The sequence below is a fragment of the Geotrypetes seraphini genome, unplaced genomic scaffold (genome assembly GCF_902459505.1).
Source record: "Geotrypetes seraphini unplaced genomic scaffold, aGeoSer1.1, whole genome shotgun sequence".
Classification (NCBI taxonomy): Eukaryota; Metazoa; Chordata; class Amphibia; order Gymnophiona; family Dermophiidae; genus Geotrypetes; species Geotrypetes seraphini.
The window spans coordinates 6,633-33,143 of NW_022985867.1; the positions used below are offsets into that span (position 1 = coordinate 6,633).

General features: G+C 42.8%; 1 protein-coding gene across 1 annotated transcript; it reads left to right on the top strand.

Moving 5' to 3' along the window:
* Positions 1-973: 973 nt before the first annotated feature.
* LOC117352442 (Werner syndrome ATP-dependent helicase-like) lies at positions 974-26,511 on the top strand (the record flags this gene model as incomplete). Its single annotated transcript, XM_033928944.1, has 6 exons — positions 974-1,054; positions 1,997-2,077; positions 4,534-4,687; positions 20,056-20,131; positions 25,185-25,252; positions 26,403-26,511. Coding segments are annotated over 6 exons (569 nt in total), but the record flags the coding sequence as incomplete, so codon positions are not given.

The following is a 26,511-nucleotide window of genomic DNA, read 5'->3' on the forward strand; positions in this document are numbered from 1 at the left end:
ACTGGCTTGCGCTAAAAACCGCTTTTGCGGTTTTGTAAAAGGGGGAGGGGGAAGTTAGGATAAACTTTTCTTCTGTGCTTTTTTATCTGGTTAGCAAACTGAATATTGATACTAGCCAGTTAAGATGTGGCTTCATTCAAGCTCCACCTCCCCACCCCCACCCCCTGGATTAACTTAACTAGTTAGGGAATGGCAAGTTAGTGGAGATTTTCAGTAGCACTACCTGGTTAAGAGCCACTGAATATTGGCTGCTGGCCAGCTCAGTAGAGTTTAATTAGGCAGGTGCTTCTCTTGCACAGTTTAAACCCTTTTAAATATTGACCTCACCAAATCAATTCTTACATGCCCTGTTAACCCATTAGCAGAGGCAGTTTCTGCATGCGAGTGGCAGCACTATAGAAATGATGATAGTAGTAGTTTCTGCTATTGGCAAAAGTCATCTTCTAGATATGCAGGTTAATTTGTTCTATAGTTGATAATAATGAGGCACCTGGTACTTAGGTGGGATGGACACCATTTAAAGTTAAATACTGGTTCCATTGTTTAAGTTAAAGGGATAGTGCTGCTGGATATACATGTAAGTGATGACGGTGCCAATAACTGTTCAATTTAGACTTAATGTTCAGCAGGCCTGAATTAACTGGATAACTTATCCATATAGTGGCTGAATAGTGTTTCTAAACAGATAAGGGGCCAACTCTGCCTTCATGCTCCCCTTTGTACAGATTAAAATATAGTCAGTCACAAGATAAATGGTATAATTTTATCCATATAATAACTGACACTTTGTGGATAAGCGAGATTGCAGCCTGCCAGCAAATGGATAACTCTCTTTGAATATTGGCCATGAGATTTATAACATTGGGTTATAGAGTTGTTCACTTCTCTTTGTAAAAAGTGCAGACTTTACAGTGCTATAGCTGCAAGAAGGAGAGCCTATGAGTGATGGTCTATGTTCCTTTGCTTTCTTCAGGACTCCTGTAGCATGGATAATGAACACGAACTCACATGCATTATGGAAAGTGATGAGGAGCTAGAACTTGAGATGTTGAAAGTAGGTGTTCTTAATGTGTTTTGCTTTGCTTTCAAAAGGCAGGCAATCTGTGTTCCTCAAAAACGTATATTACCCTATATTGGCCATGAGATTTATAACGTTGAGTTATAGATTTGTTCACTTCTCTTTGTAAAAAGTACAGACTTTACAGTGATACAGCTGCAAGAAGGGGAGTCTATAAGTGATAGTCTATGTTCCTTTGCTAACTGTAAGAGCTTTACTCCAGATGAGCGGGGTCAAAAAGACTTAGAACAACAAATTGAGACCTGCTCTCTATTCTCCGAGCACTTCTAGGGCTTTGGGCTAACTGAACTCCTTGTAAGAGATATTGTTAGAATATTACATAAAGGGTGTTGAATCGGTAGGTAGGAACTCATGAGAAAGATTTATCCAAGTTCACCAGGGTTCAATACCGCTAAGTGCACAAGCAGACGTTACCCACTCACATCACTTTAAACGCCCTGTGGGCTAATCTAAAAATCTGTAATTTGTAATACAAAAAACATTTTTTTATTATCCTTTTTCTTTTTAACTGTGTTTATTGCAAAAACTAGCCATAGCCCAAAACCCTGGTGTCTATGTAACTTGTTTAGAGAAATTAAAGTAAATAATTGAATAACGCTTCTAAATGACATTCATTTGAGAGGCTCCTGTAGTATTTAGCCTTGTCAGTTTTAAACCCTTGATAAAGTTGCTAGAAAACAGGAACTTATCTTAATTCTGCAAACCGCAGTTTTTTCATTCACATGGGGTGCCAGCTGATTGCCCTATAGAGCCCCGTTTCATAGCCTTCATCAGGGGCAACCTCAGGGGCATCTCCCGATGCCGTGTAACTCCCAAAGCTGGTTCTCCACGGTGCAGTTACACTGCAAATAGAAGTGAGAGTATTTAAATCTTATGGAGCTATGGTTTGGTAAACATTTGTTCCTTTACTTTCTTCAGGACTCCCATAGAATGGATAATGAACACGAACCCACATGCATCATTGAAAGTGATGAGGAGCTAGAACTTGAGATGTTGAAAGTAGGTGTTAATGTGTTTTGCATTGCTGTCAAAGGGCAGGCAATCTGTGTTCCTCAAAAACGTACATTATCCTTTGTATCACAGATGATATAAAATGTTTTTTTTCTCATTATCCCTATCTCCTACAAAAGGATTTTTAAAAATATATCTTGGCACTAATGATATCTTAAAAGGGACACATTTCTGAATAGATGGGTTTCTTGAAGTGCTTCTGTAATGGAGATGGAATTAACAGAAAAAGGTTTATATACTTATACATATATACATGAAACATGCTTATCCAGTTATAAAATGGTGTCTGCTGTAGCTGATGGAGGATGGAGAGACTCTGGTAGATGTAAATGCTAGCAGCAGAGTTCCACAGTCCTGCCTGCCTGACTGCCCAGCCATGGTCCAGATAGAGGAATTTACAATTTTTAGCTTTAGTTTAGAGAAATAAAAATAAAAACTTCCTGCTTTTTGACTGTACCATTCCATGATGGGGGTTCCTGCCTGCCTGCCTGCTCAGCAGGGGAAAGTGGAATTTACAGCTCCATAGAAGTACATGGCTTGACAGGAGGCAACACCAGATGTTTTCCATGGCCCTGGACAATATTAGCCCAGTAAGGGCAAGGGAGTCAGGTCACCATCAGTTAGGGAGATAATGGGGTTGGGCTGGAGTAGAGATACAAGTAAACATTCTTGAGCTAATTTCAACAGGTGTCAGCCAGTACAGTCTTAATAACAATTATTCGTTTTCTATTTGGGCTGCCTAGGAAGTAAAATACAACCAATGATTCATAGATGGTATGGAAATTCCAACTTCTAAGATTTTGTATACAGTGTTCAAGAATATTGACTGGTTATTGGTGAAACAACTGATACCATGAGAAAGTCCACAAAATGTGGCCCTGCCTATAATGTTCCTTATTTCCTTGGGGAATGGGGGGGCTGGAGTGTGGCATGGCAGAAATGTTGGTAGTAGTATCAAGTGGTCCTTCCTTCTCTTCAGCCAGAATAAATAGGTACATGTTTTCTGTTCCTAAAAATCTGAAACATAAGAAATACAATACACTAAGAGGAAAAAGGAAAAGCCTCAGAATAAGACCAGAAAGTGGCTAGGTAGCTGCTTTGAACAATCAAGTATGTGCTATGGGTTTATAGACCTCTAGACTCGTGGGCAATACCTTCCAGATGGGTTCTTGAAATGACCATCTGTGAAGGTGTTTGCAGTCTGCCACTCATCAGCCTAAAATGACTGTCACAAATATTTTTGAGAATGCTAATGCATATATGTAATCACATGCTAAAATGTAGCTATGGTTTGGTAAAACATTGTTTTTGATGTAGGTCCTCATTCTATATCAGTATATTGGTTTCAGCTAGGAAATATAACAATGGTGCATTGGCCTCTGGTGTTGCTACATGTATTGCAGTCCATGCAGTCACAATGAAAGCCAGATTCTACCTGTTGCAGTACTTTTGGAATCAACTATCCGGTTATAAATGTTCCATATAGGAAATATAAAAATACATATTGATTGGGTTTGTTTTCCTTTAAACTTTTGGCATAGGGAGGAGAGTGTGGCACAGTGGTTAGAGCTACATTGAGGTTGTAGGTTACAAACCTCGCGCTACTCCTTGTGACCCTGGGCAAGTCACTTAATCCTCCACTGCCGCAGGTACATTAGATAGACTGAACCCACCAGGATAGATAGGGAAAAATGCTTTGAGTGTAGTTATAAAACTACAAAAAGGTGGTATACAAGTCCCAATCCCCTCTATCATTTCCAAAATCCAAAGCTGACTTTGCCAAATGATAGTTTTATTTAAGCAAACATGTAAAAAAAAAAAAAAAATCATCTCCCAAAATCTGAAAAGCCATATAGAGACCAATCACTTAAAATGGAGAAAAGGTGAACCTCCATGAATCCTCAAGAAAATTCAGGATCTCAAAAGACCTAAAATCACTATCACTGGTCCTATAAAAAACTCTCCATTGACATAAGGCATAAAGCAAAAATAGTCCCTATCACTTTACCAATATATTATGTGAGAAAACGAATGAACACTTATCTTAGAAAATAGGTTCATATCCAAACAGCGTGAACTTCCAGCGCTGCACTGATAGTCTAAAGTCCAATTCTAACCTTATTATAGAGCTGTTTCTGTCGAACTGATGAGAGTGATGATGATTTTTATTTTTTGAGATCCTGAGTTTTCTTGAGGACTCTTAGAAATCCACTGAGGTCCTTTTGCTCCATTTACAGTGATTGGTCTCTCTGTGGTTTTCTAGATTATAGAAGATGATTTTTTTTTTAGATATTTGCTGTGATTTTCTCTCCACTCTACAGTAGAATTGAATTAGGTGTTGTTTAAGCACCCCCCCAAAAGAAAACCCCAACAACAAAATAGTGAAAATATTTCACTTTTTCCTTTTTATGAGATGTATTTTAATATTCCTTTTTGATTCCTAGTCTTTAGAAGATGTTGACAAAGCAAAAACGCCTCCAACTGCATCAGAGTTCTTAGGGCCGGCTGAATCCATCCATGAGGCACATCTGGACCTTGCTGTAAATGATGATGATGATGAAGATGAAGGCATTGAAGAAGAGGAGGAAGATGATTGGGGTATTTTGGAAACTTAGAACTTTGTTATCATGGACTAGCTTGATAGGTCAGTGCTACTGATATGTATTATTAATAAGAGGGAGGTCTAAGCCTACTACAGCTTCAGCAGGGCTCAAACACTACCTTGTAGCAGATCTGCTGATTGCCTTTGAGCAGCTTGAATTTTCCATTACTGAGTTTAAGTAGTAATTCATTGTGAGACTCAGATTCAAGTTCAAGTTGTAACCGGCACTAGAGCCTAGCCACGGGACTCCTCACTGCCCCTAGTGGTTATAGCCAAAATTTGTACCAGCGTATGACCCAGTAGGGAGTCACCCTGCAGACACTGTATTAATAAATAAACAAATCAAAAATCAGAACCAATGCACACAGCTTCAGGTTGGTTCTCCCAAAAGAAAATTTAATTGTCAGAATGGCAAAATCCAAAACAATGCAACTTGCAAAATATAAAGGGAAAAAAACCCCCAAAAAGAAAACTCTGAGAAAAGTTCAGGATTTTCTCCTCACCAAAGTCAATAATGTTCCTTGTAGCTTTACTCTCCACAGAGCTTCTTATAACAAGGCTTCCAAAGCCTGCTTCTTATCAGATTACCAAAGAGTTCGGTTCTCTGCTATGCTGCACCAAACACTCACAAACAGTCTCTGCAAAAACACAAACCTCCAGCTTATTTATAGCACTGCTGGGTCTAGGGGAGTGCCTCAAGTTTGCCTTCGCCAAGCACATAACAGCTTATCAAAAATCTCGCCCAGTTGCTGGCAAACTTCTCCCCACTAAAAAGGCACTCTCAGCTTCTTTCACAAAATGAGCAGAGAACAAAACAGTGCAGTAACAAAACCCCACAGTTCAAACAGTCCATGTAGCTGGCTGAAAACAAAACCACTTCAGCCCAAAATAGCAATCAACAACAACAAAAAAACCCTCACAGTTTGCTCAGTCCTGAAAAAGGGTTGCCAAGCCTACTTCCATCGGCTCAGGAGCCACTTCCAAGCCCTCAGGGACCAGCTCGCCTTGCAGCTCCATTGGTAGCTCTTGATCTGCATTCAAGCACCTGTGAAGTGGGTCCAGCCTCTTCCACTTCCATTGGGTCACAGGTATTACCCATGCTTGATCTGGGAAGCTCTTCTTAGGGAGAGACCTAAGCTTCCTCCCTAACCTGCCTTCCAGCTTGCCTTCTACTAGCCTTTCAAGAGGGGAGCCACGCCCTGCTCTAGCTGAGCTTGCTCTCACCTGGGCTTTTCTCTGGATCCCCCGATGGACAGTAGAGCAATAGTCTTCATCCCATTTTGGTCAGTGGCATCCTCAAGCGGGGCAGATTGGTACTGGGAGCTAGCCTTGGCAATCCCCTTTTTGGGCTTCTTGGCACCCTGTCTTCCCACTTTCATGGTGACCTTGGCAGGCCTGGAGCCTGACTGGTCACAAAGTTTATTCATAATTTGATATCGACCATCACAAGTATCTGGTCGGTTTACAATAATAAAAATTAAAATAAATAAATAAATATATGTGAGATATTTAAAATTGCATAAATAGCTAAAAAAAAAGGGGGGTGGGAAGTTAATAACAAGACAAAGACATAATTGAGACAAGTAGGTGACGAGAGGAGGGAGGGGGAAAGGGAGGTTGTTAATTACATTATGTAAATGAATAAAGAGGAAGGGTAAAACAAAAAGGAGAGGGGAATGTCGCTTCTTAAAAGCGTTTCTTTGTTTATTAGTTTTTGTTTTTGTTTTTTGGGGTTCTCAGTTGGAGTTTAGATAGGCATCTGTGAATAGAAATGTTTTAAGGTGTGTTTTAAACTTGTTTGGGGGAATTTTCAGCACGGAGGTGAAGTGGCATTGAATTCCATAGCGAGGGCGTGACAGTGGAAAATATAGTAATTCTAGTATAGTATAAGTCCTTAATTGAAGAGACTGTCAGTAAGTTCTGATTAGTAGATCTAAGGGCCCTAGCAGGGGTATGAGGGGTAAGATATTTGTCTAGAAAGGCATAGAGATGGGAGATCCTAGGAGGAGAATCTTATAAGTTGTTCTGTAAGAGACTGGTAACCAGTGTGACTCTTGAAATAACGAGGTGACGTGATCATATTTTTTGGCTTTATACATGACCACTAACAATATCCCACCCCCCCTCAGCCATCCTCTTAGCAGAACACTTCAAGAACAAAATTACAAATGCCAGAGCCACCCTCAATTGTACCCCATCCCACCTAAACGAACTCACAATTCTTCCCACAGATAAAGAATCAACTGCAGCTGACTTTATGTCTTCGATCTTGAACCTTCAGTTCAGGAGTGCCTCTCCAGTGTCCCTTGCAAGGGAGATGATCTGTTTGGAGAGAAGATCGAAGAAACTGCAGATAAAATAAAACACACAGATACTATGACAAAATTTATCTAAAGCACAGACCTCTCAACCTTCTTCATCGTTTAGGAGACATTCCACTACTTCTAGATGTTCATATTATTACAACTCTAAACTTTGCTACAATCAACCTTCTTCCTTCTATGCCTCCTTCTCAATGGACCCACTCGAGACAACAGAGGCCACAGAAATCCCAACCCCAGACTCATTCCCAAGAGCTGTCCTTTTGAATTTCTTCTGAACAGTATTGCCAACATACCCCTTACTCTTCCTCCAAATCTTCCCATAGAAGGTAGACTTCTCTACTGTTGCCAACATTGGATTCTAATTATATTGGACCTGTGGTATGTCAAATTGTAGCTCAGGGTTATGCCCTAGGCTTGCTAAGAAAACTTCCAAACCATCCACCAAAAGAGTCTCTTTTTAACTTCCTCCAGAAGACCCTCCACCAAGAGCTCTTGGCCCTTTAGCTAAACACAGTAGAGCTTGCTTCTCTGCAGGAAAAAGTCCAGGGTTTCTAATCTGAGTATTTCCTAATACTAAAAAAGACCGGAGGCCTTCAACCTCCTAGACCTCCAGGGCTTCAGCAACTACTTTTTGAAAGAGAAATTTTGCATGGACTTTCTGGCAACCCTTCTGCCCCTATTGGATAGGGACAGTTGGCTTTGCTCTTTAGATCTCAAGGAAGACTACACTCATTTATTTATCCTACCTGCTCACAGAAAATATCTTTGCTTTCAGATAGGATTTCACCACTTCCAGTACAGTGTCCTACTTTTGGTCTCACTTCAGCTCCATGAGTTTTCACGAAATGCCTTGTGATAGTGGCAGCAGCTCTTCACTCATGGGGGAGTTTCATATCTTTCCCTATTTGGACGATTGGTTGATCAAGGCTTCATCATCGCTACCAGCTCAGTTTGCCATCAATACAACAGTTTGTCTCCTGGAGCTGCTAGGTTTGCTGTAAACTAACAAAAATCACAGACAGAGTTCATAGGAATTCTCTTGGACACTGCTCAGGGTTGAGATTTTCTACTGCAGCAGAGAGTTAACAATCTCTTTTATCTGTGCCAGATAATATCTATCCTACCACACATAACAGCACGTCCAAGTTACCCTGGACCTTCATTGCTCTCTCCAGTGGTGGATGGTTCCTCCCAAACTCACTCGAGGTCTTCCTTTTAAACCCCTTCCACATCAGAAAATTCTTACCACAGATGCTTTGATGTACTAATTTAGATGGTCTCCTTCCAAGAAAGCTCTCCATTTAAATGTCCTTGAGCTCTGAGTCACATGCAGTGCTCTCCAAACATTCCAGTACTGATTCCCCCATCAAGTAGTCCTCGTCCAAACTGAAAACCAAGTTGCCATGTTCTTTCTGAACAAACAAGGAAGCCCAGGTTCTCAATCTCTTTGCATGGAAGCACTCCAGATTTGAACTTGGGCAGTTGCTCATGATATTCTCATCAGAGCAGTTTATTTGGCAAGCAAGCGAAATGTGTTAGCAGACAGACTCAGCAAACTCCTTCATCCTCACGAATGGTCTCTCAACTCGAAAGTCTTATAGGGGACACCAGACATAGATCTCTTTGCTTCCCCCTACAACCACAGACTTATGCTCTCTGCTCCAGACTATATGCCCCCAATCTCCTGGAATTGGACGCCTTTCTCATTGATAGGGGGAACAGATTTCTCCACGTGTTCCCTCCAAGCCCTTTTATAGGGAGAACTTTATTCATACTTTGCCAGGGGTGAGGTGCCATGATCCTCATAGCATCTCATTAGTTATATCAGCTGTGGTTCCCACTTCTTCTAGACCTCTCGGCACAAGAACTCATCCATTTATACAACCATTCCCAGCGCTACTAAAAACAAAACAATGGCTCTCTCCTTTATTTGAACTCTCGCTCATTAGTGCTTATAGCATGGTTTCTTTCACTGAGCAGATAAATGCTGACATAGAAGTAATCCAGAAAAACTTCTGTGCAGCATTGCTATCACTTCATTCTCTTGAACCTGTCACATGTCCACTCCCATCCATTCAGAACTACCTTCTCCATCTCTCAAATACTGACCTTAAAACTAACTCTGTTCAAGTACATCTCAGTGCCATTAGTGCATTTCATGCTCCCTTGGACAAGAAACCTCTTATCTGTTCATCTCTTAGTCTCCAGATTCATGAAATGACTTTAGTACACTAAACTAGTGCTGCTTGATTCAGGGAAAAAATTTTTGATTTGATTCGATTCAGCCTATTGAATCAATTTTTCAATTCGATTCGATTTTCCTGCCCAATTGGGTGTTTTTATAAAACATCCTGGTGGGTTTATTTTATAGCCTCTTCACCCCCTTTACCTTCTTCTAATCACATTGATGCTGTGGTGTAAACAAAATAAACAAACAAAAATGACTTTTCCTCTCTCTGTTAAATCCTAGCTCATGTTTGCGGTCTAACAAAAGCTCTTGCAGGATACACTTTTCAAATCTGACATTGTAATCACAAAACAGAAAATAAAATTATTTTTTCTACCTTTTGTTGTCTGGTCAATATTCAAATCTTGTTGGTCCCAGGATCTGGTTGTCTTCTGATAACTTGCTTGCCAGTCTCCTTCTTTTCTTCTTTCTCTGTGCTAACCATCAATCTTCTATTTGTCCTACCCTTCCGTTTCCCTTCCCTCCCCTGGAGGTCTGGCATCTTTCCTTTTTTTCATCTCCATCCACAGATCCACCTTTTCTCAACTACCCTTTCATCCAGGATCTCTCCCTCCTTCCCCACCACCCCAGGGTTCACCATCTCTCCCTTTCTGTTCCCAACTACCCTCCTATCCAGTATCTCTATGCCCCCCTCCACACCATCCCTTGTGTCCAACTTCTCTCCCTTTCTGTTCCTTCCCTCCCTAAATCCCATTATCCACCATCTCTCTCCCACTCCTCTGTTTTTAGACTCATTATTTCTTCCCCCCAAAGTCCGGCATATGCACGTCTCTTTGAACCCCCCTTCCCTCCCTCCCTCCGTGTACCTCTACACCAGGGCCCCCTCCCCTGAAGGTCTGTCCCTTCCTGAAGGCCTGTTCCTCCCCCTCAAAGGTCTGTCCCCCCTGAAGGCCTGCACTCCCCATGAAGGCCTACACCCCACCCCTGAAGGCCTGTCCCCCCCAAAGGACTCCACCTCCCCCCCGAAGGTCTGTCCTCCCTGAAGGCCTATACACCCCTTAAGGCCTACACCCCACCCCTGAAGGCCTGTCCCCCCCGAAGGACTGTACCTTCCTCCTGAAGGACTGCCTCCCCCCCCGGAAGGCCTGTGTGTTCCCCTCTGGCCTCCCGCACCTCCCTTTACCTGATTGCAGCAGAGAGCAGCCTACAGAAAGGATCGCGGGTACTTTAGCGATCCTTGCAGGTTGCCATAGGCCTCAGGAACTGTCGTCCTTCTGCCGCGGTCCCGCCCCTCCTCTGACGTCAGAGGCAGGATTGCGGCAGAGGGAAGACAGCTTCTGAGGCCTATGGCAACCTGCAAGGATCACTAAAGTACCCGCGATCCTTTCTGCAGGCTACTCTCTGCTGCAATCAAGTAAAGGGAGGCGCGGGAGGCCAGGGGGGAAGACGGACACTGCAGCACTTCCCGACTTACCCTCCTCCCTCGCCCTCTAAAGCAGAAGCAGCAGTGCCAGCCAGCAAGAGGCAGCGCTGCCGATCCTGCTTGAGGGAGGAGGGTCAGACAGTGAATCAGAAGGCTGATTTTTTTTTTTTTTGAATCGATTAAAATCGATTCACCCGAAATGAATCGGTGAATCGATTTGAATCGTGAATCGGGCAGCACTACACTAAACTACCTGTCAGATTTTCACCTGTTGCCTGGGATCTTAACATGGGACTATCTGCTCTTATGAAGTGTACTTTTGAGCCACTTGCAACTTGCTCTCTCAAACTAGAGGTCTGCACGGGAACAGGGATCTGGGAATCCCATGGGGGTCCTGAGGGAATCCCCCCTTAACCCACGGGACTCCCATGTGGAACCCCCCTCTGGCCCATGGGACTCCCACGGGGACCCCCCTCTAGCCAATGGGACTCCCACGGGGATGGAAGGCTTTGGAAACAGGGTTCATCCATATAATATAATGGACACATCAGCCTTAGTAAAAGAGGGGATTTATAAGTTAATTACCTGAACAGAAAACAAAAAAAGAGTTCCACCAAAGAGATTCCACAAGAAAAACAGCAAAAGAAACTGTGGAATTGATGATCCTGTCAGAAGTAATTGCTGCTTTTTATGGGACGGGCGGGGATGGAAGTAATTCCTTACGGGGACGGGTGGGGTCGGAGAGGATCCTGGCGGGGACGGGTGGGGACAGAGAGGATCCTTGCGGGGACAGGTGGGGATGGAGAGGATCCTGGCGGGGACAGGCGGAGATGGGTGGGAAAATGGTTTTTCTAATAGCCCTTATTAACTCAAAACAAGCCCCACACGGACAAACGATACACACACCCAGCAACACTACAAGGCCTTAAACTTACAACAGCATTCACACTCCCCAAAGAGAAAGGGAAAAAGAAAAGAAGTGGAGAAAAAGGCCTCAGTTCAGCTTCATCTGGCCAAAAAAAAACTCCACTCCTACAAAAGCTGTTTATCTATTTATGTGTAAATGCTGAAAAATAGTCCAAAAACAAGTCAACTAAAGTAGCCTGCCAGATGGTATCAAACAGCATGCCTAATGCAGATGAAAATCAGTGGGTGAATGTAACAAAAGGCAGTATAGTCCCAGCTCATAACATCCACAGCAAAAGCAAGAAAAAAATAACTTAGCTGCTAATGGCTTCCAAATCCAGGCCAGGCAGTCCTTACACCCTCCGTTTCGCATAAAATCGTTGCGTCAGGGGTGTTCATATCATTGCTTCACATCCAGATATTCCAGACCCACCATACTCCTCAAACATCTTCACTACTTCATCAATCGAAACTGGCGCCTTTTGTTACATTCACCCACTGATTTACATCTGTATTAGGCGTGCTGTTTGATACCATCTGGCAGGCTACTTTAGTTGCCTTGTTTTTGGACTATTTTTCAGCATTTACACATAAATAGATAAACAGCTTTTGTAGGAGTGGAGTTTTTTTTGGCCAGATGAAGCTGAACTGTGGCCTTTTTCTCCACTTCTTTTCTTTTTCTTTTTCCCTTTCTCTTTGGGGAGTGTGAATGCTGTTGGTTGTAAGTTTAAGGCTTTGTAATGTTGCTGGCTGTGTGTATCGTTTGTCCGTGTGGGGCTTGTTTTGAGTTAATAAGGGATATATTGGGGCCCTAATCCTTGAGTATTAATTTCTAGTGGAACTAAGTTTTCTAATAGCCCCCATGTCTGCACACCAGGACAGTGAACTTCAAGCGCTTTTGTCTGATCATCCTGAGTAGTGCTCTGAACTCATCCAAATTCCTGCCTAAAGTCATCTCAGAATTCCCTCTCAACCAGTCCATAGTTCTGCTTGTTTTCTTACTGGGTGATACAGCTCTTCACACCTTATCCTGCAAATGTGCTTTGGCATATTATCTGGACCGCACTAAACCTCATAAAACCTCCTCCCAACTATTAGTGGATTTTGACTCTATTAGTGGATTTTGACTCTAACAGACTTGGGAGTTCCTGTTACCAAAAAAGTCATCTCCACTTGCAGGTGGATTGTATTTCCTTTGTGTACACTCGGGCTGCACTGATGCTACAAGGCTGAATGACAACCCACAATTGTATGGGCTATAGCTACATCAGCTGCTTACTTCGATCTACAGTACATCTGTTGAGGACATTTGCAAAGCAACTATTTGGCCCTCTATCCATACCTTCATCTCTTACTACTGTTTAGAGAAAAACTCCAGAAGAGACAGTTTGAGCAAGCAGTTCTGCAGAATCTTTTTACTTCCTGAGCGCCAATTTTCCCATTAACCCTCTGAGGTTTTGCTAGGTTCATATTGATATATGCATTATCTCCACCCAGAGTCATGATCCTGGCAACTTAGGAGTCCCACATGTGAGAATATAATGCCTGCTTGTCCTCGGAAAAAGCAAAGTTACTTACCTGTAGCAGGTGTTCTTGAATGTCAGCAGGCATATATTTTCACAGTCTTCCCTCCTTTATGTTTAAATCATTTTTATTAAAGGCAAAACACAGTAAACAGCAGTAAACAATACAACAATAATTGGATTTTCAATCATAGACCAACCTCCCACCCCCCAACCACCCACTCAACCCGGGCAGCAGCAGCGGCAACCAAATCTGAATACAGAAGCAAAAGTATTAAGGACAAAAAGTAAGGAACAAAGGAGCAACATTAGGTATCCCAAATTTGACGCTGAACATAATAAGTAAAACTAAAGGACTGCCAACATTGGCGGAACAACCGTCCCATTTTAGAAGTCATATCTACAATGTCTCTGCGTTCCAGCAACATTTGTTGCAACATCAATGCTCTCCACTGGGAAATGGTAGGAGGCTGAGATGAGAGCCACTGTAGCAGTATATACACTTCCGGCCCAGCAGCACAGTCCTCCGAAGAAAAGCTGAACATCCTGGTCGGGGAGGATGAAAACGTATCTGCAAGGTGAAGAGAAAACTCGGATGTAGACGCCAGGAACAATTCCAAAGATGCGCCACAGCGGACACCAGCTGGATCCAGAAGGAAGACACGAGCGGACAAGTCCAAAACATGTGTCCGAGAGATGCCAAAGGTTGAGTGCATTTGCTACAACAATGTCCCGAGCCGATCCCCATCATATGAGCTCTCTTGGGTGCATAAAAGGCACATAAAAGAAATTTATAATTGCGCTCCCTCTCAACAGAAGACAAAGCAGAAGAGTTGCCCAGGCGAACACCCTTACGGATCATCTCGTCCGAGATGGATATCTGAAGATCAGCAGTCCATTTCTGGGCCAGAGCAACATAATCCAGGTCACCCGAGAGCTCTTGTAAAAATTTATGATAAAATTTTAAAGGTATCGGCTCCTGAGCTGTGAGGCAAACCGCCTCCTGCAACTGTTCCTGAATGTCCTCCTTCAATACAACCGGGGTCAGAGCCTTCAGGTAATGTTGAAGCTGTCGATAGGCGAACCAATCCGCAGGAAGTAGATGGAACGTCGCCTGGAGTTCTGTAAATGATAGAGGGAGACCAGCACTTGTCACAGCTTGAGACACATACTGGAGGCCAGCGCAGGACCAACGCTGGAACAATGTAGAATCCAAGCCAGGCAAAAAGTCTCCATTGCCTAATATAGGAAGGCAAGGCGTTCTGCGTGATGAGATTTTCAATAACCGATACAGCATCCGCCAAGCCTTGTGCATAGCAGGTAAGAAGGGGTTAGACTGTAGCTGTGGTAAATCAGGCAATTGAAGAACAAGAAGGAGATAACTAAAATGATAGGGCTGAAAATGAAAACACTCAATATCAGGCAAGGAAAAACAGGTAGAGTTACAAAACCAATCATGAATGTGACATAATTGGCAAGCAAGGTTAAACCTAGAAATACACAAAAGGCCCAACCCCCCTTGAGCAGTTGGAAGCATTAGTTTGGATAATGAGATCCGAGCCCGTTTACCCTGTCACAAGTATGCTCAAAGGTGAGACCGGTGTTGGGATAAATGTTGTGACATTAACATTAAGGGAAGAGTTTGCAGTAAGTAAAGCCATTGTGGGAGTATCATCATGTTATAAAGAGCAATGCGTCCAGAGAGAGAGAGAGGATATGCTCGCCAATTATGTAACGTGGTAGCGGTACGACGGAGTAGGGGCAGAACATTTGAGCTATAAAGCCTAGCTAGATTCTGTGGGATAGCCACCCCTAAGTAAACCAAATGAGAGGAAGCCCATTGTAAGGGAAACACCCCACTCCAGGTCTGCCTCACCTCTGGCAAAGTAGGGAGTGCTAGAGACTTTTGCTTATTTAAGATCAAACCTGAATAGATATTAAACTCATCAAGGAGTTCCAACGCTCAAAATAACGAGTGTTGCAGGTTGCCCAAAGTGAGCAAAAGATCGTCTGCAAAGGCCAACACCCGCAACTGAGAATTACCCTCAGGCAATCCCGTAAGCTCGTCATCTTTCTGGAGTGTGCATAAAAGAGGGTCTAAATATAAAAGAAAAAGAAGAGGGGACAGCGGACATCCCTACCGAATTCCTGTACCAATGGAAAATGATGGAGACTTCACTTCATTGACTAACACCGAGGCAGTAGGTCCCGAATAAAGCGCCTGTATAGAAGCTAAATAACTGTCCGGAACCCCATATACTGCAAGACCTGAAACAAGTAATGCCAGTGGACCTTGTCAAAAGCTTTCGCTGCATCAAGCCCTACAAGCAAACCAGGCATCTACATCTGCTGTGCGCGAGAGTAAGCTAGGAGAATCCTTCTTACATTAAGTACAGAATGACGAGTCCGAACAAAACCCACCTGTTCAGGAACAATGAGAGAAGGCAACAAGGAGGCTAACCTATCAGCCAAAACACGAGCAAATATTTTAATATCAACATTCAGCAATGATATCGGCCGATATGACTCTAGATCAGTGGGCGGCTTGGAGGGTTTGGGTATAAGAGTAATCAGGGCTTCATTGGAGTAACGGGGGAATGTCCGCTGCGCCTGAATGGTCGTATAATAGTCTAAAAGAGAGCCCCCAATAGAAAGAGATAAGATATTAAAAAACTCAGGGGAATAGCCATCAGGCCCCGGTGCCGCACAAGGTCTCAGTTTGTGAATCGCCTGGAGCACTTCCTGCAGATGTAAGGGTCGATCTAAGAGGGACATCTGAGCAGCCGTCAGTTTAGGCATACCAGTGTCTTCCAGATAATCACACACATCCGGACCCATGTAAGGACCCGGAGACGCGTAGAAGGCCTCAAAATAACGGTGAAAGCTAGCAGAGATGTCCGCCGAAGATGTCAGGATCCTCCCTGAACTCTCATGAATCATAGAAATGTATCGAGATCCCTTCCAACTTTTAGTTATGGATGCTAACAGCTTCCCCGCCCTATTGCCATATTTATAAAATTGAAATTTACGAAAAAACAACAATTTTTTCGTTCGTTCGTGAATGAGAGAATTCAGAGCAACCAACACTGTCTGATAAGCCTCCCGATTTGCGGCTGTGGGACTACGCAATAAGTCTCTTTTTAATGACACCAATTGTCGTTCAAGTGTCACTATGCGACTCACTATATGTCGAGCGCGAGTGGCTACATATGCTATGATGTCCCCGTGTAATACTGCCTTAGCCGCGTCCCAAAATAAAACAGGCTGTTCCACATGTTGGGCATTAAAACATCCCACTTATCAGACAAAAACTTTTGGGTATCATGATGTAAATAAGAGGGAAATCTCCATCCCGTCCCTGGGCCCACTGGTCCACCCACCGCAACATCAATCCAAATCATATTGTGATCCAACACCTCCAAAGGGCCTATGGTCGCCTCAGTAACCCGAGAAAACAGGGATTCCGATAATAAGATATAATCAATCCTAGAGGAAGGACCCATGCACTCTAGACTGGTGGGTATAATCCCACTCAGTAGGATGGAGGAAGCGCCAGGGATCAACCAACCCCAAGGCTCTACAGAGATAAGGGACCCCTTTTGTCTGCCTCAACGAAGACACTCCCGATGCCCCAGATCGGTCCATGGCCGAGTCAAGAACTTGGTTTAGATCACCAACCAGAACTAAAGGGCAATTGGAATCCTGTAAACAAATATTAACCAGATTTTGAAAATAGGTATGTTTTATACCCGTTAGGGCCGTAGCCCACCAAGAGACGAAAGGGCCCACCGGGTCCCACCACCCTCACCAAGAGGTAACGACCCTGAGGATCACGCCGTTGTACTTGGACAGTGCACGCTAAGCCCTTCCGTATGAGATTGGCCACTCCAGCCTTCTTCCCCAGCGAAAAGGCATAATGAATATCCCCAACCCAACCCCTCTGAAGCTTTTTGTGTTCTAGGTCAGTGAGCTTAGTCTCCTGGAGACAGGCGATGTCCGCACGATGATGTTTCAGTTGAGACAGAATCTTGGTGCGCTTAGCAGGGGATGTAATTCCCGACACATTCCATGAGAGTATGCGCAGTGTTCGATCACCCATAGTGTACCCCACCACGGAACCTAAAACATGTCAACCACCAAGAAAAAATAGTCCCAGGTGCCCAGCCTCACCCCAAGACCCAGGGTACACAAGCCAATCAATCCATGCATGCATCCCCACAAAAGTCAATCCCAGTCATAAAACAAAAAATAAAACAGAATACCATAACAATGCCGCTGCCATTACCCAAAAACTAAACCCACCCCATCCCCAACAAACACTCCCATATATCCCTACCATGAAGGATATGTACAGGTCACGAGAGACACCTAACCCAGGGCCGCCCTGGTCATCAGTGAAAAATAGTCCCCAAGGAGCCAACGGGACTAGAAACCCCTCCGCACTAGTAATCTAGACGAACAAACTGAAACTAATGCATACACAAGTCCATGCAGTAATAGAAAACAGTCAATCAGCCCCAGAGTCTGGGCCACTAAGGAGCTTTATAAAATCAGCAGCTGCCTCTGGGGACTGGAAAGACTTCCAAACTCCATTATGGTGAACCCTGAGCAAAGCCGGATAGTTAAATTGAAACCTCCTCTTAAGCTCAGCAAGTTTAGCACATAAAGGGTAATAAGGCTTCCTCCTTTCTTGCAAAGCCACCGAAAAGTCCTGGCTGATGTGGACAGCGGTTCCATTATAGTTGAGCACATCCCGTTTGGCCCGGTATTGTTGTAAAAGTTCCACCTTGTATCGAAAATTCAGCAGTTTCAAGATAACCACCCGCGGGCGCGTTTCCAAGCCCGCTCGGGGGCCCAAACGATGAGCCCGTTCCAAGCGTAAGGGGCCCAAAGAGGGTGGGAGAGGCAGTTCTTCTTGCAGCTAACGCTCCAGGACATCTAATAAAAGACGGTCAGCAATAGTTTCCGGAATGCCCATGATATGCAAGTTGGAGCGTCGCGAACGATTTTCCAGATCATCAAGCTTCTCTGACTGTGACAGCACTTGGGCCTGGAGCGTGGTCAAAGCCGTCTCCCGAGTCTCCGATGAGTCTTCCAGGGTTGAAACCCGCTGTTCTAATTCCGCGGTGCGGGCCGCTGCAGCAGACAAGAGATTTTCAATATTTGAAATTTGTGAGGAAAGAAGTTCCATTTTCGGTCCCAGGACTTGCGCGATCGCCTCCTTGATGTCTCCCAGCGCAGTCTCAGTGAGATGGGAGACCGCCGCTGCGGGGCTCGCCGCCATCTTGCCCTCAGAAAGCCGCACACGTTCGCGATCTTTCCGAGCGTTTTTAGTAGTCATGGAGTCCTGGGAACGCGTAATGTATCTGTCCATATATTAAGGTGCCCGGTAATATGCAGCGCAAGCATCGGAGGGAGAAACAGTCCCGCAATTTAGTAAAAGTAAACAGGGCAGCCCCGGAGCAAGCGAGGGAACGTCTTCACTCGCTCATAGCATCACGTGACCTCTCCCTCCTTTATTTGTTGGCTTCATAGCTGTATTATTGAGCTGCAGGTCCCTTGAGCTGATGCTGGGTGGGAATGCACCAGCATGTGTGCAGTATAGGTACTGCATTAAAAATTTTTAAGTGACAGTGCACTTGGTAGTGTCCTTACCAGGTTCCCTGGATGACATCACTTACATGTGAGAATTTATGCCTGCTATCCTCGGAGAAAACCTGCTACAGGTAAGTAACTTTTGCTTTATATTCAGTATCTATGATTTTCAGCTAACTCTCCTCCATTTACTGAACACTTTGTGGTGCATGTGGCCAAACCTCTACAAAGAGGTTGAGAAATAGTCAACATATTTAGAAACTAGTAGTAATCCATCCTTGTGTGATTAATGCCAGAACTGGTTCATTAAATTGCTAGTCTTGATCTTTTTCAAATTTTCATTTCATCCATTTCATTTCATCCATTTTAGGCAGCTATAACTGCTCAGCTTACTGTCCAAAGACATATTTCACATAGTTTAACAAGTTTTCTAGGTAGCAGCAGATCCCTGACTGTGTTTCCCTTCCTCTTGAATATGTTCACTATCTTTACTTTATTCTAGTGGATTCAAACTTGTGAACCGAGGGCCACATGCGGCTCACCAGGTACTATTTTGAGGCCTTCGGTATGTTTATCATAATCACAAAAGTAAAATAAAACAGTTTCTTGATCATATGTCTCTTTAGCTTTAAATCACAATATTATTATTAAGACTTAGCCAAAAGGAAAGATTTATAAACTAAAAGAGTTTTACCTCATGCAAAATTGTCATTTCTTTAATAAGACATTAACTGTTTTTTTCTGAGGCCCTCCAAGTACCTACAAATCCAAAATGTGGCCCTACAAGGGTTTGAGTTTGAGACCACTGGTTTATTCTGTTTTTGCACTTCTTTATCCTGCACTTGCACTTAGGGCTCCTTATACAAAGGCACGCTAGGGCCTTAATGCGCGGAATAGCGCGAGCTAAAATGCCACATGCACTAGCCGCTACTGCCTCCTTTTGAGCAGGCGGTAGATTTTTGGCTAGCACACGCTAATCTGGTGCGTGCGGTAAAACTCGTAGCGCACCTTTGTAAAAAGAGCCTTTAGTCTCTGCTGTTGTCAATCAATAAAAAAATGCTGTGTTCTGCCACAGACTATAGTAGACCTTGATTTCCCTTGTATCTTAAGTTTATTTCCATGGTGGCTGTGAGCTTATTTCAATGTATAGTCAAAAACACTTTCCTATGAACCTGTTTCTGCTAGTTCAAATGAGCAAGGTGAACTTTACTGTCTTTGCTAATAAATCTCCTCCTTTCAGAAGCGATTGCTTTTCCTCTATGTCCTAATATCTGCTTGGCATTAGGAAGAAAAACAATTCTCTATTATTTATTTCTTTGGTTGGCATTCTGGGATTCCAGTGCATTAGGATACCTGTATGTTTTTAGGACACTGGAAGAAGCTGAAATACTTTTATTTTTTTTAGATCCTTCTTTGCCTGAGCCCAGTACCGAGCAAATCAGATGTCTGAAGACATATTTTGGACATTCTAGTTTCAAATCGTAAGTGTTCCCTGATAACCTGTAATATTCTGTGCTTGCAATGTTTCATGTGTGCTGCTAGAGTGATAGCTGCTGGAAATCTAGCTATTCTGTTTCCACTATAGGAGTGGGCAGACTTTTGAGCCTAAAGGCATATTAGGGGTCCATTGAGAAGTTTGAGGAGAATGTTGGTCTGCAAAGGAGTGTGCTTTCTTCTTCCTAGAGATATAAGTAAACGACAGAAAAGGTCTAAAGCAGGGGGTGTCCAACCTCAGCCCTCGCCAGGTCTTTAAGTTCATATTTCAGTTTTATCTGTACATTGACATAACTCGGTATAGTATGGTGTAATAACTTTAAACCTGAACTCTGTGTTCTGTGAATCTAGGCCTTTGGAGCAAGCTAGATCAGGAAATTTTGCTCATCGCATTACAAACCTTTCGAGTCCACTCCTGTAGAATCCACGGCTTAAATGCATATTGAGACAAGTATTTTGATAATGCATACAGGGAAATGAAATAATAATATATTTCAATAAATCTGAGGTTGTCTAAAGATGAAGTTTACACTAGGTTACTTTGAGAAGGGAGAAAATAAAGCAACTCCCTGCCTTATTGATTCAGAGACCCATGCAATAAATTGCATTAGGCTTTGTACACAGATTTTAGTGCACAATTTTATGGGAATACAATATAAAAAGTTTTGCACTTAAGCCTTAAATAGACATTAGCACCCAGCACATTTAAATCCTATGATAATAATAAAAGTATTAGGGGTTTGGTGTAAATGCAAAGAAATGCATAGAAGACCCGAAGACTGAGTGTAGTCTTCTGTAAAGCTGGGTTATTAATGCAAGCCCTGAGGAGGAGTAAATAATTAGCTTGTCTTGCAGTTGGTGCTAGTGGGGATTTATGTAGCCTAATGGTTTGTACAGCAGCCTGAGAACCTGGATAACTGGATTCGATTTGTATTCAAAATACTCATTGCCCAGAAAATTGTTTTGTGTATATTTATACCATTTTGCAGCATAAATGTAGAGTGGTACAGTTGCTAGGTTGGAAAGAAAACCTCAGGTCCCAGTTTGCTGCTAGCTATTTTGATTTAGCTTATAAACCGCCATTGGTATGACGAGTGAGGTGATTAAATTTATTCAGAGTAGTGAAGACCCAGGAGGATTGCGAACATCTGAGCTGCTGAGTTTCCGTACAGTATGTGGTGTAAGATGCACAAAGTTTTGAAGTTTATTCAGGATGATATTGGAAGCCAGTGTAGTTTGATGAAGGTAGAGATAGAATGATATTTCTTTAGTTTGAAAATTAGCCTAACGGCAGTGTTCTGAATGAGCTGCAGTTTGTGGATTAGGAAGGTGTTGATGCCTAAATAGGCGGAATTGCAATAGTCTAGTTCAGGTAAAACCATCATCTGGACATTCAGAGCAATGGTGTGAGTGAAAGTGCGGCCTTGTGAGTCGCAGTTGTCGCATAGTGTAGATGGTCTTTTTTTGGAGATTAGAGATTTGTGGTTCCATCGTGAGAGTGTCGTCTACCATGCAGCCGAACACTTTGGTGGATTTTTCCATTGTGAGGGTGATGTCAGTTGGAAGGGTGAGGTTTGTCATAGTGTTCTGTTTTATGGTGTGGAAACCAATGGTTTGGTCTTGCTGACTTTCAGTTTGTTGATTGTTGCCCAGGTTTGGATTTTAGTTATAATTGCTTGAGATTTTTTTGGCGATATTTGGCTGGTTATAGGCTTTGGGGATGAGGAGGAGGATGTCATCGGCATAGGAAAGTATGGTTTCATCTTCCAGTAGGATGTGACCCAGTGAGCTCATGAATAAATTGAAAAGGATTGGGGATAGTGGGGAGCCTTGTGGGATACCACAGAATGCCTTCCAGGGGTTGGAGTATTCTTCATGCTTTTTGACCATGTATTTGCCGTTTTGTAGGAAGTCAGTGAACCATTCAGTACTGTTCCTGTTATTCGAATTTCCGAGAGTTTGATTAGGAGTAGTTGGTGGTCTACTGAGTCGAAGGCTGCGAAGATGTCAAATTGGAGTAATATTGCTTGTTTCCCCAAACTCAGCAGTTGTCTGATTTTAGTAAGTAGAGTGATGACGAGGAGCTCGGTACTGTGTTGTTTTCGGAAGCAGTATTGGGATGGGTGGAGGCAGGCTCAATGTAGGTGGCTAGTTGTTTGCTGACATGGGTCTCAAGGATTTTTGTGAGAACCGGAATGCCCGCAATTGGCCTGTAGTTGGATGCTATGGAGGGTCTGCTTGGGCTGTTTTCCATATAGGGGTTAGGGCTATTTTACCCATTTCTTTGGGTAGGTGGCCCTGGTTCAGGGAACTGTTTAGGAGATTGGTGATACAAATAATGATATGGTGTGAAGCTGCTGAAAGGAGCTATGGGGGGCAGTTGTCTAGGAGCTGCTTCGTGGGGGCTAATTTTGATAATAGGTTTTTGGTATCGGGGATGGAAAGAATGGTGAATGTGGTCCAGATTTAGTTGGTGTTTATAGGTTCTGAGTATTCAGTGATGTTAGGTTGGGAAATGTTTGGAGTGGCTTTCTTTGCAACTTCTGTTTGGACCGATTTGACCTTGTTGAGGAAGAAATCCGCTAGGTCTTGTGCTGAGATTTTGTTGGTGTGGGTTTCAGATTCCTGGGTTGGGGGGAAGTCAGTTGACATACCAGGAGAAATAGTTTTTTGCTGTCTGCTAATTTGTTTCCTAATTTGCTAGCGTAGTAGTTTTTCTTGGTTTCAGATATATTGTCCTTATATTTATTTATTGCTGCTCGCTACTGTGTTCTGTGCTCCAGTGTTTTGGGTTTTCTCCTTTTCCTCTCTAGACACCTGCATAACTGTTTGTCAAGTCTTAAAGACTCCGTAAACCAGGGCGAAGTCTGGTTTGATTTTATTTTGCGTGGATGGAGGGGGGTTATGGTGTCTGGGATATTGATTATGGTTTTATTCCAACTGGTTATCATTGAGATGGTGTTATTCATAGGGGGGAGGGAGAGCGTCTGATACCATGTTCCAAAAAAGACCTGATCTCGTTTTCCTGCAGACTAGTCTTATGTCCTTGGTAGCTTTGAGGTTTAGGTCTGTGTCAGTTAGGTTTAAGCTGAATTTCAGGAAATGGTGATCTGTCCAGGGGACATGGGAAGAGTAATGATTACCATGTGGGTGATATGTGGAGTAATGCAAAATACAAAAACACCCACTCTCTTCGAGTAGAGCCTTGAGTTTGGTAACTTCATTGTTCGATTCTGATTTGAGGGGTAGGTTAATGTCACTGAGTATTAATAGTTTGTCATGTTGGCAAGTAAGATTTGTTATTATTTCCATCGTTTTGGTGATGGAGTTAGAGTGAGAGCTAGGGGGTCTATAGAGTAGAAGAATTCCCACATTCTTGTGTGCTAAGTTGTGCTTGCTTTCAAGCTTGCAGGCAGTGTATTTTAGATTGGGTTGGGAGTTTGACTCTACTTCGGTGATGATAAATGAGTTTTTGTAAATAATTGCTAGGCCCCCCTCCTCATTTAAGTTTTCTGGGTAGATGAAGTATGTTGTAACCCTGTGGACAAAGGTGAGGGAGTTCGGGACTTTCAAGGTCTTTTAGCCATGATTCGTGATGAACATCAGGGCAATGGCATTGGATGTGATTAGGTCATTTATGATGAATAGTTTGTTTACCACTGATCTAGCGTTGACGTACATGCAGGGGACGGGTGATGGGTTTATTAGTTTTAGGTTTTGCTTTGTGTACCGCCATTTTGGATCAAGGAGCCCTTACTGTTCTGATGTGTCAAGGCACAAAAAATAAATATGTTGAGACTCGTGATACAAATGGCAGCTGTGAATGAATAAAATAAATAAATTTGAAAGAAATAGAGGTTTTATTAAATACTGAATTGAGTGACATATAATGGAAATGAGATTGAGGACAAACTGTGTTTGGATATGTTAAAATCGCTGTTTGATGGTGAAAGAAGTGAAACCAAAAATATGTATTTGGCAGACTATCATAGAACAAACAAATGTGAGAGAAAAGTGAAATAATATAGGAACCAGTCATTAGCAAGCATTTGAAATATACCATACAGAAAATGAGAGTTTTGGTCTGACTCTTCATTTTCTGTAACATTGTCTGAAACATGACATGTCAAATCATTCAAGCTTTTATCACAATATTGTCCAGTAAACTTGACTGGTGATTGTTTCATCGTTTCTGTTGGTTCACTGTCTGCTCCGTTTCTTTTATTGTTGGTGACTTGCTCAGACAGGTTTAGTTCTTCTGTTTGTTCTGTTGATTTTATTTTTATAGTCATCTTCCCTTCCTCTCTGCTCCATGGGCACCATCTCCTCCCTTCTCTCTTCTCCCCACCATCTCTTCGCTTTGCTTTGCTTTGCCTTGCCTCCCCTCCCCAGGAACCTATTCTCTGCTCTCTTCCCTTTCCTTCTCCTCCTCCTTCTCCACCTCAGGAGTTTAGTCATCAGATAATACTCCCCTACCCCCACATCTCTCTCTCTTTTTTTCCTTTTTCAGCTGCAGCCTGCAAACACCTCCCCCAGTCTGTATCTTTTTCTACCGGCACCTCCTCTTAGTGGAGCCCCCACTCCTTCTCCCTGCCCTTCATGGCCCTGAACTCTATCTCTGCAGTGAAAGCAGAGTGCTTTCACCCCGGTCTGAAGCCTTTCTCTCTATAATGTCAAGAAACAGGAGGAGAGGCAGAACTTCTTGTTTCCTGATGTTACAGAGAGAGAAGCTTCGGCTGGGAGAAAGCATTCTGCTTTTACTGCAGCGATGGAGTTCAGGGCAGGGAGAAGGAGCAGCAGAGGAGAGGAGGTTGCCTGCGTACCTGCAGAGGTAAGAGAAGGTGCCGGCAAAAACAGAAGCAGGGGGAGCAGTTGACTCAAATTTTAAAAGAAATTTTATGCAATTAATTTATTAACACATTAATCATGTTAATAATGCATTAAATGTACAGACCTAATTGAAATGAAATCAAATTTAGCACTATATGCACCACTTTGATAAATTAAAATTGACGTATTTTTTTCTTATTTAACTTCTAGAGTTCAGTGGAAAGTGATCCACTCTGTGTTGCAAAATAGGAGAGATAACCTTGTCATCATGGCAACTGGTGAGCTAGTTTTGCTTTTAAACTATTTACATAGAAATGTCAGTACATTAGGCAAGAAATACAGGCCCAGTTTTCAAGGCAAGTTATACCTTTACCAAAAACCAGTGACACATTAACTAGCTTATCTATGCATTTTCAGCCACAGTAAGGATGGTATCATGACAAGAGTAAGGGTATTTGATATACTGCCTTTCTGTGGTATAATCAAAATAATTTACATTTATTATATGCAGGATATTTTCTCTGTTCCTAGTAGGCTACATTCTGAGTATTGTACCTGGGGTAATGGGGAGTTAAGTGACCTGTCCAGAATTGCAAGGAGCTGCAGTATGAATTGAACCCAGTTCCCCAGTTTCTTAGTCCACTTCACTAACCGCTAGGCTATTCAGCTAAATGATGTGCCACTATCTGTATAATGTGGGGCCAGATTTGGGGCAAGTCAAGAGGACTTTCAAATTAGCTTGGTAGCAGCTAAAGGGATAACAGAGAATTAGAGAAAAGGAAGGCAGATAAAGATCATGTAGCCTATCTAGTCTGTATATCCATGCCATCTACTATACCTTCCTCTTCCTTAGAGATCCAATGTACTTGTCCCAAGTTTTCTTGAATCAGCTATACTTTTCAATTATTTATTTCGATTTTTTATCCCGTTCTCCCAGAAGCTCAGAATGGGTTACAAGTAGACATTCACAATCATTTGAAAACAGACTAGTCATGACAACAAGTAGGTTACAGTAGACAATAACAGAGCTTATTCTAGAGACCAGACTGGTCTCATCTCCACTACCTCCACATTTATACACTGCAAAGTTAGAAAATGATATATACGTAAAGAGCTTCTAAACCTGTCCTGGGGGCCTTAAAACCAGGCACGTTTTCAGGACGTCTACAGTGAAAATGCATTAGATAAATTTGCTTTGGATGCCTAGTATATTAAAATTTATCACTTCCATATTCATAACCTGAAAATCTACAGTTTATGGGACTGTAAGGTCCAGCCTGGGAAATCCTGTTCCAAGTCTGTACATGTCATATTAATTCATTGTTCAAATGGTTTGATAAAAGTTGAATATGGTGGCCCCAGGCCATTAAACATGAATGAACTATAGTTTTCTGTTATTACATTATAATTTCTTTTCTCTTTTTTGAGGCTATGGGAAGAGTTTGTGCTACCAGTTTGTACCTGTTTACACAGCAGGTATTGGGATAGTCATTGCACCTCTCATCTCTCTGATGGAGGACCAAGTGCTTCAGCTTGA